General features: G+C 35.7%; 1 protein-coding gene across 1 annotated transcript; it reads right to left on the bottom strand.

The window, feature by feature from the left end:
• Nucleotides 1-945: 945 nt before the first annotated feature.
• On the bottom strand, nucleotides 946-10,959 carry LOC144453760 (PH domain-containing protein DDB_G0274775-like). The gene is made up of 2 exons (XM_078145102.1): nucleotides 10,729-10,959; nucleotides 946-1,476 (listed from the first exon to the last, which is right to left on the bottom strand). Exons 1-2 carry the CDS (start codon nucleotides 10,957-10,959, stop codon nucleotides 1,258-1,260), a joined length of 450 nt encoding a protein of 149 aa, XP_078001228.1. The 3' UTR covers nucleotides 946-1,257.
• Nucleotides 10,960-17,320: the final 6,361 nt, after the last annotated feature.

The following is a 17,320-nucleotide window of genomic DNA, read 5'->3' as shown; positions in this document are numbered from 1 at the left end:
CATTCATTCAATCTTGCTATCTTAAATTATAGTATGTGCAGTTTATTGTTGCATGTTTTCTGCATGGTTGTATCATACAGAGCCAGTGAACACTAATATGAAATGGGTTGTATGATGGACTGAAGATACAAATTTAAAAATAAACACCAATGGCATTGTAGCACAACTGTAGAGTTTGTGATAATTTAAAAAAAAAACTGTTTATCCACATGCCAATCCATCCTTGTTGCTACCCATGCAATATGCACTGTCATGTTAGTGTCGCTATGTGCAGTTTCTTAGTTGCTGGGTTATTATATATCATTTTAAAAAATATTTAGCTAGTTGCCTAACTACCCCTGTTATTATCTTTGCCATACACATCATCATTTGGTTGTTGCTATGGGTGTGGTCTTGTTACCAGGTAGACATGTATTCCACTTTTTACTATATACCTCATTGCCTAACCAATCTTGTTATTTTTTCAATATACACAATTGTCACTTGGCTGTTGCTATGGGTGTGGTCTTGTTGCTAGGCAAACATGGGATCATTTCTAAAATCCTTTTCATATATAAGTTTTGATCAAACTTGAGAGATTTTTAGACCTAATTTGCATATCACTGATTATTTGCAAATCACTGATGGGATCATCATGTCATGAACAATTCTCGATCTACACACCCCTAACAACATTCCCACCAAATTTCAGACCAATTTGACTCAAAATGCACATTTCTAATGCAATCATTTTCATGTGAACAATTTTCCATCTACACACCCTATGTAACATTCCCACCAAATACCAAGGCAACTGGTTGACATTAAGTCATTTACACACACACACACACACACACACACACACACACATCTGTGCACACAGACAGACAGACCGACATTTCACCATACCTACAGCACTATTGAACATCAGTTCAGCTGTGTTAAAAACAAAATGCAGCCATTGATTTGATTCAAAGCAAAGTACAATCGACTGAAGTGGTACATATCCTTTTTTAAAAATAGGTTTGACTTTGATTTGATTCTAAGTAGCATACATGTAGAAGAGTAGACTAAATGGTAATTTGTTTGAAATTACAACAAATGCTTATTTGCACTGACATACATGAAGCTTTTACGGAGTCCACTAAATCTATAAAGATATTGTTTGGGGTTGCCTTTTGAAAGGAGGCTGCCTACATAAATATACAATAAAAATATAACAATCACATTATATGTACATTATTGCCAAAATGTCCACAAAATTAAGAAAAAACTGTTTCACTGAATGATGCAGGCTTGTGATTGGTCTCCATGGTTACCGGTTGCCTTGGCAAAGCAGATGGCTTGCATCCACTCCTGTTGATCGTTTTCGTTTTCTGCATGTATATAATAGACTCTACTAGTATCCTTTGGCTTTAACCTAAAAACGTAGGGTTTCTTGTCAATGTGTGCTTCTGATATCTCCGTGCCATCCAAGGTAATGCATTTAGTGGCATTCTGCAAAATAGAAATAAAACAACGATTAATCTTTGGATCTCTCTGTCACATCTTGCGTGGACACTGAAGGATACAAATGATTTGTTTGTAACGATGTGTGTTTTCTAAATCCCCAGTGAAGGAAGAGAACTCGTGTATTCAATTTAAAACTAACTACACGCCACATGATATTTTTCTTTAGTTACATAAAAAAAATACAGCGCCTGTGTTCAAAAAATGAATGGTTTGACACTGGAATCTAGTAATGCTCCGTCAATGAAATTCAGGTCAAAATATTAGACAAATCATAGACAATTTTTTCCACTATCTCTGGACAAATAAAGACAGAACATATAAATCAAATTCAAATGACTGTCTCTATATCATGCTGCAAAAGTAAGGATTTGCGGATCTATTGTGTAGGATTTATGTCAGAACTTATGCTACCACTTGAATTTAGTCTAGCAAATAATGGGGAAAAATAATAAAGACAGCCACTAGTCACTTGAGCTTCCTTTCAATGTGTACTGAGTATGTACTGCACAGGTGTAATTTTAAATAGTGTAGATGAATGCAATTCACTGCCCTATCCTGCTGTGACAGTATACATGATATGCCCATATGAAATATCCTCTTAGTAAAACGATCTGCGACACATTACACTGTGAGCCATTATCATGCTAACAGGACAGTACATACCTACATACTAACATAACAGCACATGACACTAGTTCATCAAAAATTGAAACAACACCAGGACAAAAGTTTAATTTCTGGATGGAAAGGAGAAGTATTTTCAAATGCATGTCAGACAATGATACATAGCCTGATAGGACATTCTCGTGAATGTTCCAATGAAATGCGAGAAGTCACAGTGTTTTTGATTATGCATGACACAACACATACAACAATGCAATAATCTGAAGTGCAATCATAATATAGGTATCTCTTACGAAAGTGAAAACGGTTATAAATGTTTACAATAGTGGTTTAATAATTATGAATGATCCACATAATGTAGGCGCACAACTGATACTATTGATAAGTATTTCCTAAAATGTAAATGTGGATGTCATATTAAAGGCTCACTACCGATACTATTCCTGAAATGTAAATGTGGATGTCATATTACAGGCTCTGACACTACCGATACTATTCCTAAAATGTAAATGTGGATGTCATATTACAGGCTCTGACACTACCGATACTATTCCTGAAATGTAAATGTGGATGTCATATTAAAGGCTCACTACCGATACTATTCCTAAAATGTAAATGTGGATGTCATATTACAGGCTCTGACACTACCGATACTATTCCTAATTTGTAAATGTGGATGTTATATTACAGGCTCTGACACTACCGATACTATTCCTGAAATGTAAATGTGGATGTCATATTAAAGGCTCACTACCGATACTATTCCTAAAATGTAAATGTGGATGTTATATTACAGGCTCTGACACTACCGATACTATTCCTGAAATGTAAATGTGGATGTCATATTACAGGCTCACTACCGATACTATTCCTAAAATGTAAATGTGGATGTCATATTACGGGCTCTGACACTACCGATACTATTCCTAAAATGTAAATGTGGATGTCATATTACAGGCTCTGACACTACCGATACTATATCTGAAATGTAAATGTGGATGTCATATTACAGGCTCTGACACTACCCATACTATTCCTGAAAATGTAAATGTGGATGTCATATTACGGGCTCTGACACTACCGATACTATTCCTGAAAATGTAAATGTGGATGTCATATTACAGGCTCTGACACTACCGATACTATTCCTAAAATGTAAATGTGGATGTTATATTACGGGCTCTGACACTACCGATACTATTCCTGAAATGTAAATGTGGATGTTATATTACGGGCTCTGACACTACCCATACTATTCCTGAAATGTAAATGTGGATGTCATATTACAGGCTCACTACCGATACTATTCCTAAAATGTAAATGTGGATGTCATATTACGGGCTCTGACACTACCGATACTATTCCTAAAATGTAAATGTGGATGTCATATTACAGGCTCTGACACTACCGATACTATATCTGAAATGTAAATGTGGATGTCATATTACAGGCTCTGACACTACCGATACTATTCCTAAAATGTAAATGTGGATGTCATATTACAGGCTCTGACACTACCGATACTATATCTGAAATGTAAATGTGGATGTCATATTACAGGCTCTGACACTACCGATACTATTCCTGAAATGTAAATGTGGATGTCATATTACAGGCTCTGACACTACCGATACTATTCCTGAAATGTAAATGTGGATGTCATATTACAGGCTCTGACACTACCGATACTATTCCTAAAATGTAAATGTGGATGTCATATTACAGGCTCTGACACTACCGATACTATATCTGAAATGTAAATGTGGATGTCATATTACAGGCTCTGACACTACCGATACTATTCCTAAAATGTAAATGTGGATGTCATATTACGGGCTCTGACACTACCGATACTATTCCTAAAATGTAAATGTGGATGTCATATTACAGGCTCTGACACTACCGATACTATTCCTAAAATGTAAATGTGGATGTCATATTACAGGCTCACTACCGATACTATTCCTAAAATGTAAATGTGGATGTTATATTACGGGCTCTGACACTACCGATACTATTCCTAAAATGTAAATGTGGATGTTATATTACAGGCTCACTACTGATACTATTCCTGAAATGCAATACCACTTGGACAAAGACAAATAACGAGGACAAAACCTGTGTTGTGAATCAATGTTCATACTATCTCTACACACAGCAATATGTTGTCTATATGGTGAAAAAGAGGAGACAGTCTGATCTGTCATACATGAAATAATGTTGTAGTACTTGACAGAGATAATGTTCAACTTCTAGTATTTGACCTCGGAAGATAATATACAAATGTACATGTACATGCAGTAGACATCTATGTTCTCATCCTTCTAAACTTACTGTCATTTATTATCAGATGGGTAGCATGTGCAGTTTTCTAGATTCAAGTGATTTAGTAAGACATAATGGCTAAAGAGAGGCTTCTATTATGACTCATCTCAGCACACCACAGACTCAATTTACCAGGCCAAGTATTCCAAACTGGCCTCCTTATGGGTCCTCTGAAATTAATCTCCCGAAACTAGCAGGAGATATAATGAATCTCAGACGAATGAAAGTTATAAAAGATACTATACATCCTGTGGAGTGTCTGCTGGTAGAATATCCGATTAGGATCTCCATATTTTATAAGTAATCTATGGCTGCGATGAGACATGATACACTAATTACAAGTTCTTATGACCCAAATGCACCATAAAGACAGCGTCCTAAATTGATGTATTGCTACCTAATAGACTGTAAAGCCATCATGTTAAACCCCCTGTTGGACTATAAAAGACAACATCATAAAATCATTTATCCATTAGAGTTGTCTGTCTGTGTGTGTGTGTGTGTGTGTGTGTGTGTGTAAACCAGATGTGTGATGGCTTTCTGGGTTAGAGCTACCACTTTGCATGGTAGTATACACTAAGAAAAATGTACTAAGTAAGGGTAAAATATTGGTGAATAAAATTCTATTAAAAAGAGGAGCAGAAAAATGTCAGAAAAAAAGTCTTCTAATATGTAACTTTGGACTGTTGTACCAACGTTTTTCTACACATGTACATGTACTAAAGAAGCATTCTGCTTAATATTCTAAAAATCATCTTCACTTGAATGTTTTCAATCTCATACATATCAACCTGTGCCTACACTCAAAATACATAAGTTCCATTATTTATAAATCCCTATCGTTCAGAATGTTTTCATTTGAAATTAACACGTTTCACTCTTCTCCCTGCCTTTCATATGTGATTGGTTTATGAGAGTAGCACGGCTCTTCCGACTACAATCTATATACCGTTTACCTTGACAAATGACAGTAGCATGGCTCTTCCAACTACAATCTATATACCGGGTACCTTGACAAATATTTCAGGGGGGACTGGATACCTATGCTGAGGATAATCTGAGATAAAAAGGTATTAAAAATAAAAAACGAATATTTATAAACAGTGGATGTAAGCTACCAGAGAGAGAAACATCAGTATCTTGTATCCTAGGATCTGGACTGCTGACCTGTGTGGGTTCAAGTACAAAAATGTAGCAATGATAAAATTGTACCCCCCTCCACTCCCACTCCACTCACCCATATTGTAATGTGAACAATTGCAGACCTACTCCAACTATAGTTAACAATTCGTCCTTCACATACCAAATTTAGGTTTATCTGATCTTATAGCTATTGCTCATTTATCTGCTGAAGATTTCAATATAACTCTGCTGTACATCCTCGTCTCCTATAAAATTGTATTTAGGATGTACTAAATATATACGCAAATTTACAACTGTCACATATTTGATGCGACCCTAAGTAGTCGTCATAGCAACAGATGATCTCATATGTTGCTATTTAGATTGGCGGAAAAAAAACATTACTTTGCAATTGAAATCTGAAAATCAAATGTCAAGATTTGATAAATATGAAAAATTGAGAGATGGCTATCAATCATATTGAGAATGATGCTACATCCATTTGTATATATATGCTGTAATAGGATAGCATATGTTACATTTGTGTATGAGATGAGTACTCACACACACATGCTTGTTCTGCTTGTAGACTGGTTACATCAGGGGTGGAGTGGGGTACATACCTTGGAAAATTTGGGGTATATGGCTAGAGAAACAGCAAATCGAAATGTTTCAATCAGGACAATGGTGGGAACTCCTTATCTGACAGTCCCCCCATCCCCATCCTTAACCCACCCCCATCCCAAAAAAAAAAAAAAAAAAATTTGGATTCACAAATGCGAAAAAAGTAAACCCCTTGGCAGCACATATATCCACACATGAGCAACTTTTTCAAAGAACCCCCTCCCCCCTCCACAGGATTACACTTTACAGCCTTAAATTCTATTGAATGACAGACAAAGGCAGGAAAGCCCCTCTATAAATCAACTGCCATCCCTCTTCCTCCATACTGAGTATGAAAAGTCAACAGTCAACAAATTAAACAAATTGTAATTTCTTCTGCAAACAGGAGAGCTGTACAAAATTACAACATGATACAAACAAATGTCATCTATGGTGGTAACAATTTCTGGTTACTAACTTGCACAATTTCAATCTGAAATAGAACATTACTGCCTAGGCACATCATAAAAATAACGAATATTTGATTTCTTGGTTGACACCGTAACTTCCGCTCCACGGAGACATGCTTGACATGCATTACTATAGGTTTAAAATGTTCTGTGTTAAGAATTTGTGATATATATTAGTGTGCAGAAAGATGAGATTGCCTTTGACAATTTAATTTAAACCTGTGATACATGGTATCTGACAAACAAGGATTCTACTTTTAAATAATAATTAAAAGTTATCAGAGTTTCTCCAAATATTCTACAAAATGGGTTGAAAACAAAAATATGACAATTGAAAGTTGAAGAAGCAGTGTAAAGGAGGAAACAGAGTAAACATGACCACTTCCCTATCAGAATATCCCAGTATCTGTATCGCTGTAGATATAAAATCCTACTACACAGTATGTACAGGAAAATGTCGTTTGTCCAAATTTCCCACTCTCTTTTACCAGATATTAAATCTGTCAGAACATTGGAAGAACTTACAGGAAACTAAAGCAGCAAACCATGTCGGTGTAAAGTACACTCCCAGTAATCAGTGTAACATCACCACTGTGTTATTAAGATGATGAAGTACTCCATCGGAAATGAATTATTCATCAGAAAATATTGCACTGACTGGGTATTAAAAGAGTGATTCATTTATTGAAGGCATGTCTCTGTGCTTGCCCTAATGGGCACAATGAAGGACATGCTTTGTTAACTTGTTCATAGTCAGTAGAAGCCAGACCATGTTATGGTTTCGTAACTTTCTGTGATTAAAAACAGTTGGGGGTTTGATGGTTTCTTTCCTTGTGCCTGACTATAATCGTATGATCAACTCAATATTTATAACCTACTCACCAAGTCAATTACTGGTTGCGAAATACATTTGAAACCCTGAGTCTATTAACACAATGAATAAAAGGCAAACTATTTTCTTATTTGGGTTTTAAATAAACTGGATTTGGACAATTTGAAATATATTATGGATATTAATTTTTGTTGCCTGATTTGACACTTTAGTTAAGTGTCATAAAAATGAAATATTATTTCGATTTCTTGATCAACACTATGATTTCCATGCCACATGTACAATGCATGAAGCATACAGAGAATTAAAGTTTAGATATTTTGAGTCCAACATTTTAGTAAAATGCTATTGCAGGTATCAATTCAGCCATTTTTAACACATCAAAACAATCAGAAATTATTGTACACTGCCATGACAAGTGCATGATAACAATTTTCATGTCAAATGTCGTTATTAATGGTATTACTATTGTTCTTATCAATAGAAATCCTTCAGCATGGCCCCAGATTCCAACCTATACTGTTTAATTCAGTGCTAACGCTGTCATATTTGAAAGTAAATCAGTTGGTGGGTTGGCCTCTACATTCCATCAAATAACCATGCAAACTCTTGCCATTGTATCTACAAATTGAGGTCTGTAAAATTATCATTCATGTCATTCACATTTCTAAAAATTTTAATTGCTATAATAATAATAATATAAAAACATAATTATATGAACATAACAACAGTTTTGAAGTAAAGAATAATTTCTATTTTTATAAAAGTTTTATTTTTTATTAATTAATTTATAATTGATTTTAAAAACTAAGAAATAGGAAATGATGAGTACACTCTTAAAACAATTAAAATGAATATTTGTCAGACAAAATAATAACATTTCAAGTAAAGAATTGTTTCTATTTTCACCAAACTTAATTCTTAAAAGAAAATATTTTTTTTTTACAAATACATACACATCTTTACCAGAAGTAAAACAACATATACCTTTCCTGACAGATACAAGATAGATGTAAGATCATCCAAAGTAATGAACTATTTCTATTTTATCAAATTCTATTATAGGTTTTTTTTTAAAACATATATAAAACAGTAGACATCCCTAACACAAGTGAAATTACAAATCTTAAAATTGAAGACTTGTTTCTACTTGTCAAAATTTTACTTTTTAGAGAAATTAAATTTTAGAAAGAAAAAAACACTGTGTAATATAATTTAATATCATATATATATATATATATATATATATATATAATTGACTGGATGAGTGAGGACTACGCACCTCACGAAACAGTTCTGTAGGGTCTATAGCATATAATTTGGTTCAAATTTTCAAAACCTATATATATATATATATATATATATATATATATATATATATCTTTTAGGAGTATACTCATCATTCTATATATACATCTCTAACAGAACTAAAATGACAGGTATTTTTCCTGCCTGACAAATGCTATCATTCTGATCAGGTAAATAAAGGAGAGGCCAAACAAATTTCCAGATATTTAAATTTTCAATCACAAAATGTCAAGGGAGTTGACCCCCCTTTTTATCTTTTTGGTGTATTGCCAGTATTAAATAGGTTGGAGACATTGCAGGAAATGAGAGATATGATGTCAGATGACAATATCCAATACGCACCACTCCCAGTATTATCAACAAACACCTTGTTAATCTATCCATCATCCACTGCTTGACTAGGACAAGCAAAACATCTGTCAAATCAAACGATTAAAATCAAACCTGATAAATCCCCTTACACAATGTCTTACATGACAGTAATGTCATACCACTGTCGTAAACCAGAGCCCCTTTTACTACACCATCTATGACACACTGTCAAGACCAGGGCTTGATTTTTTTTTAATGTTTCACAAAAGAAAAATAAGCTCTGGTTTCTGTATACTATATTTTACTGTTTGCTATATGTCATTTATCTTTATACAAAATTGTTTCATTAATTTTTCTATATATTCATATAATGCTGGCACATCAAAAGAGAATTTACTAAATTTTCAAAACAAAATTGGTAAGAAACAGTAACATCAGTAAACACCTGGTATAGGTAAACAAACATGTTAACATTTATTCTGTGATGCCTGGCCTACTGTAAGTACTAAAAATCAAAATTTAGAATCTATAAAATAAAAAAATCTTTTCACGGATATCAGAACTTGTATATATCTGAAAGGAATTGTATGCTCTACATAGCATAGTAGTGTGTGGAACATTTAGCATGTTGAACTATAAATCTGAGCATGCATGAAATGTGTTCACTCACTTACACACTAGAATGCAAACATACTAATTTCATGAGTAAACACATGGTATGACATTTAAATAACAAAGGGGTTGAAAACATTAAAATTAGCAGTACACCTGAGGAGTGAAATATAGTTACCACACTGGCACTATATTCTAATTAATATTAACAGAAAATTTCACAACTTATGAATTATATTTTTACTACTACTGACATAACATTTATACTGTATGCTGTAATAACATGAAGTATTGAATGCTATTACATATATTATTACTCCTCAAAGATTGTTGTTGTTTTTCTAAGAAAATATCACAGGCATCCTGCTACTACAACTTACAAGTGTATCAATAATACCCTCTATACTAGAAGATGATGGGGGAAATATAATCAAAGTCAATATGTTTGTTATATCATGGATGTACTAATACATCCATGGTTATATTTAATCTGTAAGGCTGGAGAAAAGGAAAACAAATATACGAAATGCTACGCGCCCCTATGGTATTGAACATGATTTGAACGTTGCGTGGTGATTGTGGTGATGGGTAGTGATAATTATCCGCGCTGATTACATGTATTTGCACAGGCAGCACAACTATGTCTACACATGTTGTTTATAATGTAGTATGACGTTGGTATACACCCAATGTTCGCACATCGCAACGTACGTTGACACATAGACCCTCACCACATCACAGCTATATGAAAAAACATGGTGTTCTCAATGCTGTAGATAGATAGCGTACAATGGCCCACGACAGTTTAAATGCGATCACGCCACGGGTCAGTTGACATAGTAGTTCAGTGGCACGCTTTACTGAAGACTTTTGCCTAGAAACCACGATACAATTAATAAAGGTCGGAAATAGATTAGGTAATTTCATTTAGAATGATATCTCCAATAAAGCATTACGGGAACTAAACTGTAGTGGTGTCGCCCATAGGCTAGGCGGCATATCAATAAGTGTACGTCGAGTGTTACTTACGTTTTCCGTGCATCCGTAATGCAACTGCGTTTTCTTCAGGCAAAACCACTGTCGCTCCCATTTATGTGTTAACTTCGTCCTTTTCATCAACCAGCCAGACTTTTGGTATTCTGGTTCGGCAGGTTTGTCTTCTGCACTACTGTTTTCGCCGTTCACGACATCGTTTTCACCACTTTCAACATTAGCAGCAGACGAAGCATCGTTTTGTTGTTGTTGCTCCTGTTCCGCCATCTTGATTTGTCCCTGGGTGGAGCTGTATGTTTGTTTGTGATTACTGTATTTGCATGATATCGCTAGCGTTGTAACCGTGGAGGTGCGTGTAACATCATTTGATGATGATGACTGATGACGATGATCGCTGATGCAAAAGGAAAAAGAAAAACAATTATTAAAAAGTCACATATATCAAAAAAAAAAATGACCAATGAAATCAGCCCGAGATGAGATACTAATGAAGAGGGACGAGGTAACTTGTATCAACATATATTGTTTTCAGGCAGTAAGCTTACAGAGGTTATTAGTACTACTGGTGCAGCCAACGGGCAGATTTGTGGTTTTCATTAATAATAATTACGTTGTTTCAGACCAAAAATGACGATTTTCATAGAATTGCCCCCCCCCCCCCCGAAAGTTTCGAGGTGGTTAGCTGTTCTTCTTATGTACCCTGCCACTGCTGGTGAAGGATATCTGCCCTCCCTCTATAGCTCTCCCACTGTTTTTCAAATTGCCCGTCAGCCCATTGCCTGTGCCACCCGATATTGTAATTGATTTATACCCATGGGCCACTCCCAACCAGGAAAATTTTTGCGCTTTCCACTATATATACATGCACCAACAATTCATTTTGATGTACACAATGTATATTTATACCTTTACATGTAATACATACATTATCATGCCCCCCCCCTCCCACACAGTCAAAATCAGCTTCCTCACCCCAATTCCTCGATCCCTGTTTGCTCCACTCCAGCTACCAATCGGAAAAACAAAACTTGCCCGCCCACTGAAAAATTGCACAAGAACAGCTTTTTGCAAGAATAGTTTCGTTGAATGCACCTGTACGTTCTATCCTGTGGTTCATGAAATATTCATTTTTTAAGATTATTTATTCCAGCTCTTCATAACTTAAGAATTTCAACGAATTATTAGGTCGTTGCATTTCATCATATCATGTAGGGTTAATTCTTTTAATAATAATATTTTCGAGAGGAACTTGTGAGTCAAATTAAAACGTGGTTATGAAACCTTTAGTAATTTTAATTACAAAAGCTCCGGTAGCAAACGTGCGTGCCAAGTTGTTTGTTTCATCAATTGTACTTGTAATACTGTACAATAAAAGCAAATTCGAGTAGACCGTAAACCAACGCAATAATGTAATGCAATCACACATCGGTATGCACCACTCGTGGGTTTATCATGTAAGCCTAAGCCGAATACCGTTTATTTCCAAGGACAGAATTTTCAAGATATGTCAGTGACAACATGTATGTCGGAGTGTGTAGCCTATAATACTTAAAACCGATAACAAAAAAAAAAATTCCCCACGAAAACAAACCCGTTTGACTGAGAAAGTCGGTTTTAAGTTCCTGGCAAGTGTGTTTCATACATCTATAGCTTTGTGAACTTTAGCAGCAACCAATCTGTAAATTTACTGTCGCATCATAATTGAAGAGTTTTACACAAAATATTTTCATGGTGTGGGTTCTCAATACGAAGATGCTGAGTATATTCAGTTGTACAATAAAGTATGACGGTTAGAAGTGGTCGGTGATGTAGCTATTCATCGGTATGTATTAGCACAAAGAGTTCGGGCTTAATTAGTTATGTATTTGAAAAAAACCCACACATGCTTATATCAAACAAACAAACAAACAAACAAACAAACAAACAAACAAACAAACAAACAAACAAACAAACAAACACACACACACACAAAAAAAAATAAACAAACAAACAAACAAACAAACAAACAACAACAACATATAAGCACTCACAAACATGAACGACATGATAAAAATATCAATATTAACAATGTTTCTATACAACAAGAATTACAAAATGTTTTCCTATGTATGAAATGGTCACTACTGTCATACCCCTGTGACATAATTATAAGATTTGAATTAACCCTCGGTAAAGTTTACTGTTAAATTTATTTTTTACAGATGTAAAAAAAAGAGGACTACCTTTAAAGTGGCTTATGAAAAGTGAAAGACAATATAACTTTTTAAAATGATCGTTTTAAAAATAAATTTCTCTTCTTTAATAATAGTTTCAGCGTGCACGCTATTATGAAACCGGTTCAAAACTGCGTCACGGTGAACGCGGTACGAGAAAGAAGTATGTTGTACCGCGCGCCGTTCGGTCTTGTACCAGTAAATTCGTTGCAAGTTATTGCTGTAAACTTCATGAGATACACGGTTAGAATGGCTGGAGACGCAACGGTCCCTCTGCAGTCGCATTTCCCGGCTTTTTCCGGGCAACATTTCACAGATGTTGATAAAGTAGCTGATGACACTGACGATTGGTTAAAATGTTTTGAAGAAGATATTGGAGCTGAACTGACCGTCAACTCGACAGTTGGAGACAATTTCATGGTGCCAGATAGCACGACAATAGCAGACGACACCAAAGAGAAAGTCATACATTGCAGGGTGTGTTACCGGATTTTTTAAAAATTTGTAGGCAATGAGCAGTAATATATACACCAATGTTGTGCATCTACGGTAATAATATGAGAGAGAGAGAGAGAGAGAGAGAGAGAGAGAGAGAGAGAGAGAGAGAGAGAGAGAGAGAGAGAGAGAGAGAGAGAGAGAGAGAGAGAGAGAGAGAGAGAGAGAGAGAGAGAGAGAGAGAGAGAGAGAGAGAGAGAGAGAGAGAGAGAGGGGGGGGGAGGGAGGGAGGGAGGGAGGGAGGGAGGGAGGGAGGGGGAGGGAGGGAGGGAGAGAGAGAGAGAGAGAGAGGCAGGCAGACAGACAGACAGACAGACAGACAGACAGACAGACAGACAGACATAAAGAGAGACTGATTCCTAGGCCTTCTACACAGCTTCTTCTTTTTTAAATCCAAAGTTAAGTCACAGGCAGCTTTGATAGAATAACTTACGTTTAGTATTTCTACTTAAAACCATTTTAACTTCATTCAGTATACATTTAGTTGTGTTTGAAAGTGAATGAAACCGGTTGCCTCTGGGTTTTGAGACGCAACAATTTGATCATCGATGAAGCAACTTCTCATGTTGCATTTGTCAGTGAACAATAATAATCACATGAAACAATAAAGTACTAGTATGGAATGAAAATAATTGGTGTAAAAGTGAATAAACAATAACAAAACTTACATCCCCAAACACTAGTTGAAATAGAAAAGATATACGTGTAAAGGGAACTCCAGGATTATAAAGTAATACTTGGAGAAAACTTTAAAACTGTGTCAATTATATATAAACGAAGTATTATTCGTCGCTCCATAGTTTTTTTTACCATTTAAAATTGAAGAACTCAAGTGGATGAATCGAAAGGCTGGCTGGCTGTCTGGTTGGTTGGTTGGTTGGTTGGTTGGTTGGTTGGTTGGTTGGTTGGTTGGTTGGTTGGTTGGTTGGTTGATGAGATATATGTTTGATAGAAACTACCGATTTGCTAGGTGAGACGATTGCTAGTTGTATGTGCCTCAAGGCTATTGGTCGAAATGACGATCAAATTTCGATCTACATTACAACTCGTTTTTGTCGTCATTTTCAGGACACCTACACAAGCTTGTTATCAACTAAAGTGTCTCGGTATCGAGAAAATGGGAGAGAACAAACAGTTCAGAGAAGGAACACAGTCGTCCCCTTTAAACATGTTAAAGTTTCTAGTCGAATGCATTCCTTACAGTCGGACACAGCCATTACAAATGGGCATTCGTATGCTGCGAAGCCAAACTTTCGGCTTGTACAAAATAGTAGAACAGAAGTCGTTGGAGTTCAACAAAAGAATGCAAGGACAAGAAGAGCCGAGGTGGTCAAACATGAGGATGATTTGAAAAATGTGTTCTCTAGCTCACTATTAGAGTCATTTGAAGTTGCACAAATTCTTATAGATTTGCCAGAGATAATCAAAGAAAGAGATAAACTTCGTCTATCGGCCAACAATAACAACGTAAACAAACAGGTAAGTATGACTACGAATGGTAAAAAGGTAAAAAAAAGTTTCTGCACGTCACAAAAGTTCAGGGTCGTGGAAATAATGATAAAGAGTATGTAGGTATTTTTTTTATTTAACGAAATATCACCATGACCATATGATGTTCATGTTAAAGCATCTTGTACTTCGAAACATCATATGGTCTTATATCTAATGATTTCCTCGTTGTGTTTTATGAGATCGCCGTGTTTAAAGTTCCGCCTTATCTTCAAAATGATCTAAATTAGCACTTAGCCCATACAATAGTTATCATTAATTTGAATTTAGTAAATCGAATACATTTCTTTCTCGCAGGATTCAACTACAGGATTCAGCAGTAGGTTGCCATGCCAAAGTACTAGTTCTGATACAAGTGGACCGTCCTACCCAGATACATGTACAAGCTTAAGTGACACCGATTATATAAATTGGTCACCGCATCCAAGTACTAACTCTCTGGGTACCGATGGATCACCATGTTCAAGTACTTCTGCTGACTGTGGGTCCCCCTGTCGAAGTCCAAAGAGTACAGGACAAGGAGGGCATTTACCAAGATTTGATGAAGAAATCTTTGACAGCATTGTCGATATGATTCGATACCAAGAAGGTTGTTATGAAGAACCAAACGAACCGGAGGAATATCCCAATTGGATAGATGCAGTTAAACATTCCTACAAAGGGGTTCTCCTTGATAAGACAACAAGAGTAATTTATGATAAAGAAGGGGGACTTGAGTTACAGAATGACAAAAAAGGCAAACGGAAAGTAAAACGAAAGAAAATTTTCGATATATAACGCTACTGGCCATGGTTTGATGGGTAATGCGAAGTGGTACTAGCGTCTCTACTGCGCCATCAAGTTCGATCTCAGACCACAATATAAAGTGATTTCGCTAGTTTGGTCCGAGGCCATTCTCTCAAACCAGAGCTGTTATTTCTTCGTGACACTCCGTGACACTGCGAAATCTTGTGACGGTGAGTTTTGGACGGTGCCGTAAAAGAGGCCATATAGTTTACGACGATGCCCGAGGCCTGATAGTTGAGATAGAATTGAAACAGCGCAATACTGTAACAAATGAATCCCAGATTGGGATAAAATAATTTATTACTAACTATCATTCTATAGTGTCTCGTACATTTTGTCATTTGTTTGTTTGCGAAGAGTGTACATGTCTTCATCTTGGTTGTACAATACAAGCTTAGAAAACTTGATTATTATCTCTCATATTAAAGAGAAATCACCGTGACGTGGTTTCATACATTAAACACATGATATTGAAATATATATAGATGAAGATACAAAATAAAAATATATACACGATTTTGTCTTAAAAACGAAATACGAACTTTAAAAGACTCCCAATATACACAATTAGATACACACTACAAATTACAAATTTACCATCTTCTAAGAATTACACTGCTTAGACCACTGTAAAGTCAGATATATTGATAAAACAAAGCAATGTAGAGTAAATATATATTGTAAATGCGTACATATGAACAAATATTCAATTTAGAATCATTTTAATTATTTTGTTTGATATGAAATAGCTTGTTATGTATCTTTCGGTATGTTTCATTTGTCGATACGGAACTTCCAGTAACACAGTAACACAGGGTAGAACTTCAAGCACACATCATGAAGAAGAAAAAAAAGACAAACGACATTTTTGCCCAATATTTGTATGTTAGAGGGCGCTAATCAGTTTTCCTCAAAGAACAAAGGGTCAACTTGATAAATACGAGACATTCAGAATGAAATATTGAATTTGTGTTAATTCCACTAATTTTCGATATTAAATCATAGTACATGTTGGCAAGTAAAGAACATATTTTTTAGATGACAATTAATGCAGCAAAGTAATTGGAAAGTAGGCGGTAAAAATTGCATCCAAATTTGTGGGAGCCAAGTGGGGATGGGTACGGGAGATCGAGATTCAAGGACTAATTCTGGTGCTATTTTAAGGACTGGTCAGTTTCTCCAGCCTGGGGGCGGTGGATTCTTAAATCGGGTCGACAAAAAGTCACTGACCCCCCTCCCCCCATCTGTAAAGCCAAAAACAGGCTGACCCCGTATTAATTCTAAAACATGAGGACCCCCCCCCCCCATATAATATTCACATGGCGGGTATTTTTTGACCATGACTCAGTGTGGACTGCTTGACTGTCTTGCAAATACTTTATAAGATCCCGGGATAGCACTATCATATAATTATAATTATTGACTACACAGGGTAAATATATTCAAAAAGGAGTTAAATAGCATCTTGACAGTGAAAGGTAGCTTGAGAAGGGAATATGTACATCTCTTATGGGGGGTCTCCCCCTAGAAGCTCTGGAGGATTTTTACTCTTATTCTTATTAAAGCCAATATCAGCACATCTATAATGTTAGTATCATTTGTAGGGGAGATTTGAAGTTTAAGGC

The sequence above is a fragment of the Glandiceps talaboti genome, chromosome 2 (genome assembly GCF_964340395.1).
Source record: "Glandiceps talaboti chromosome 2, keGlaTala1.1, whole genome shotgun sequence".
Lineage (NCBI taxonomy): Eukaryota > Metazoa > Hemichordata > Enteropneusta > Spengelidae > Glandiceps > Glandiceps talaboti.
Note: the sequence above shows the minus strand (reverse complement) of the source record. Positions and strands in the feature narration are given on the sequence as shown.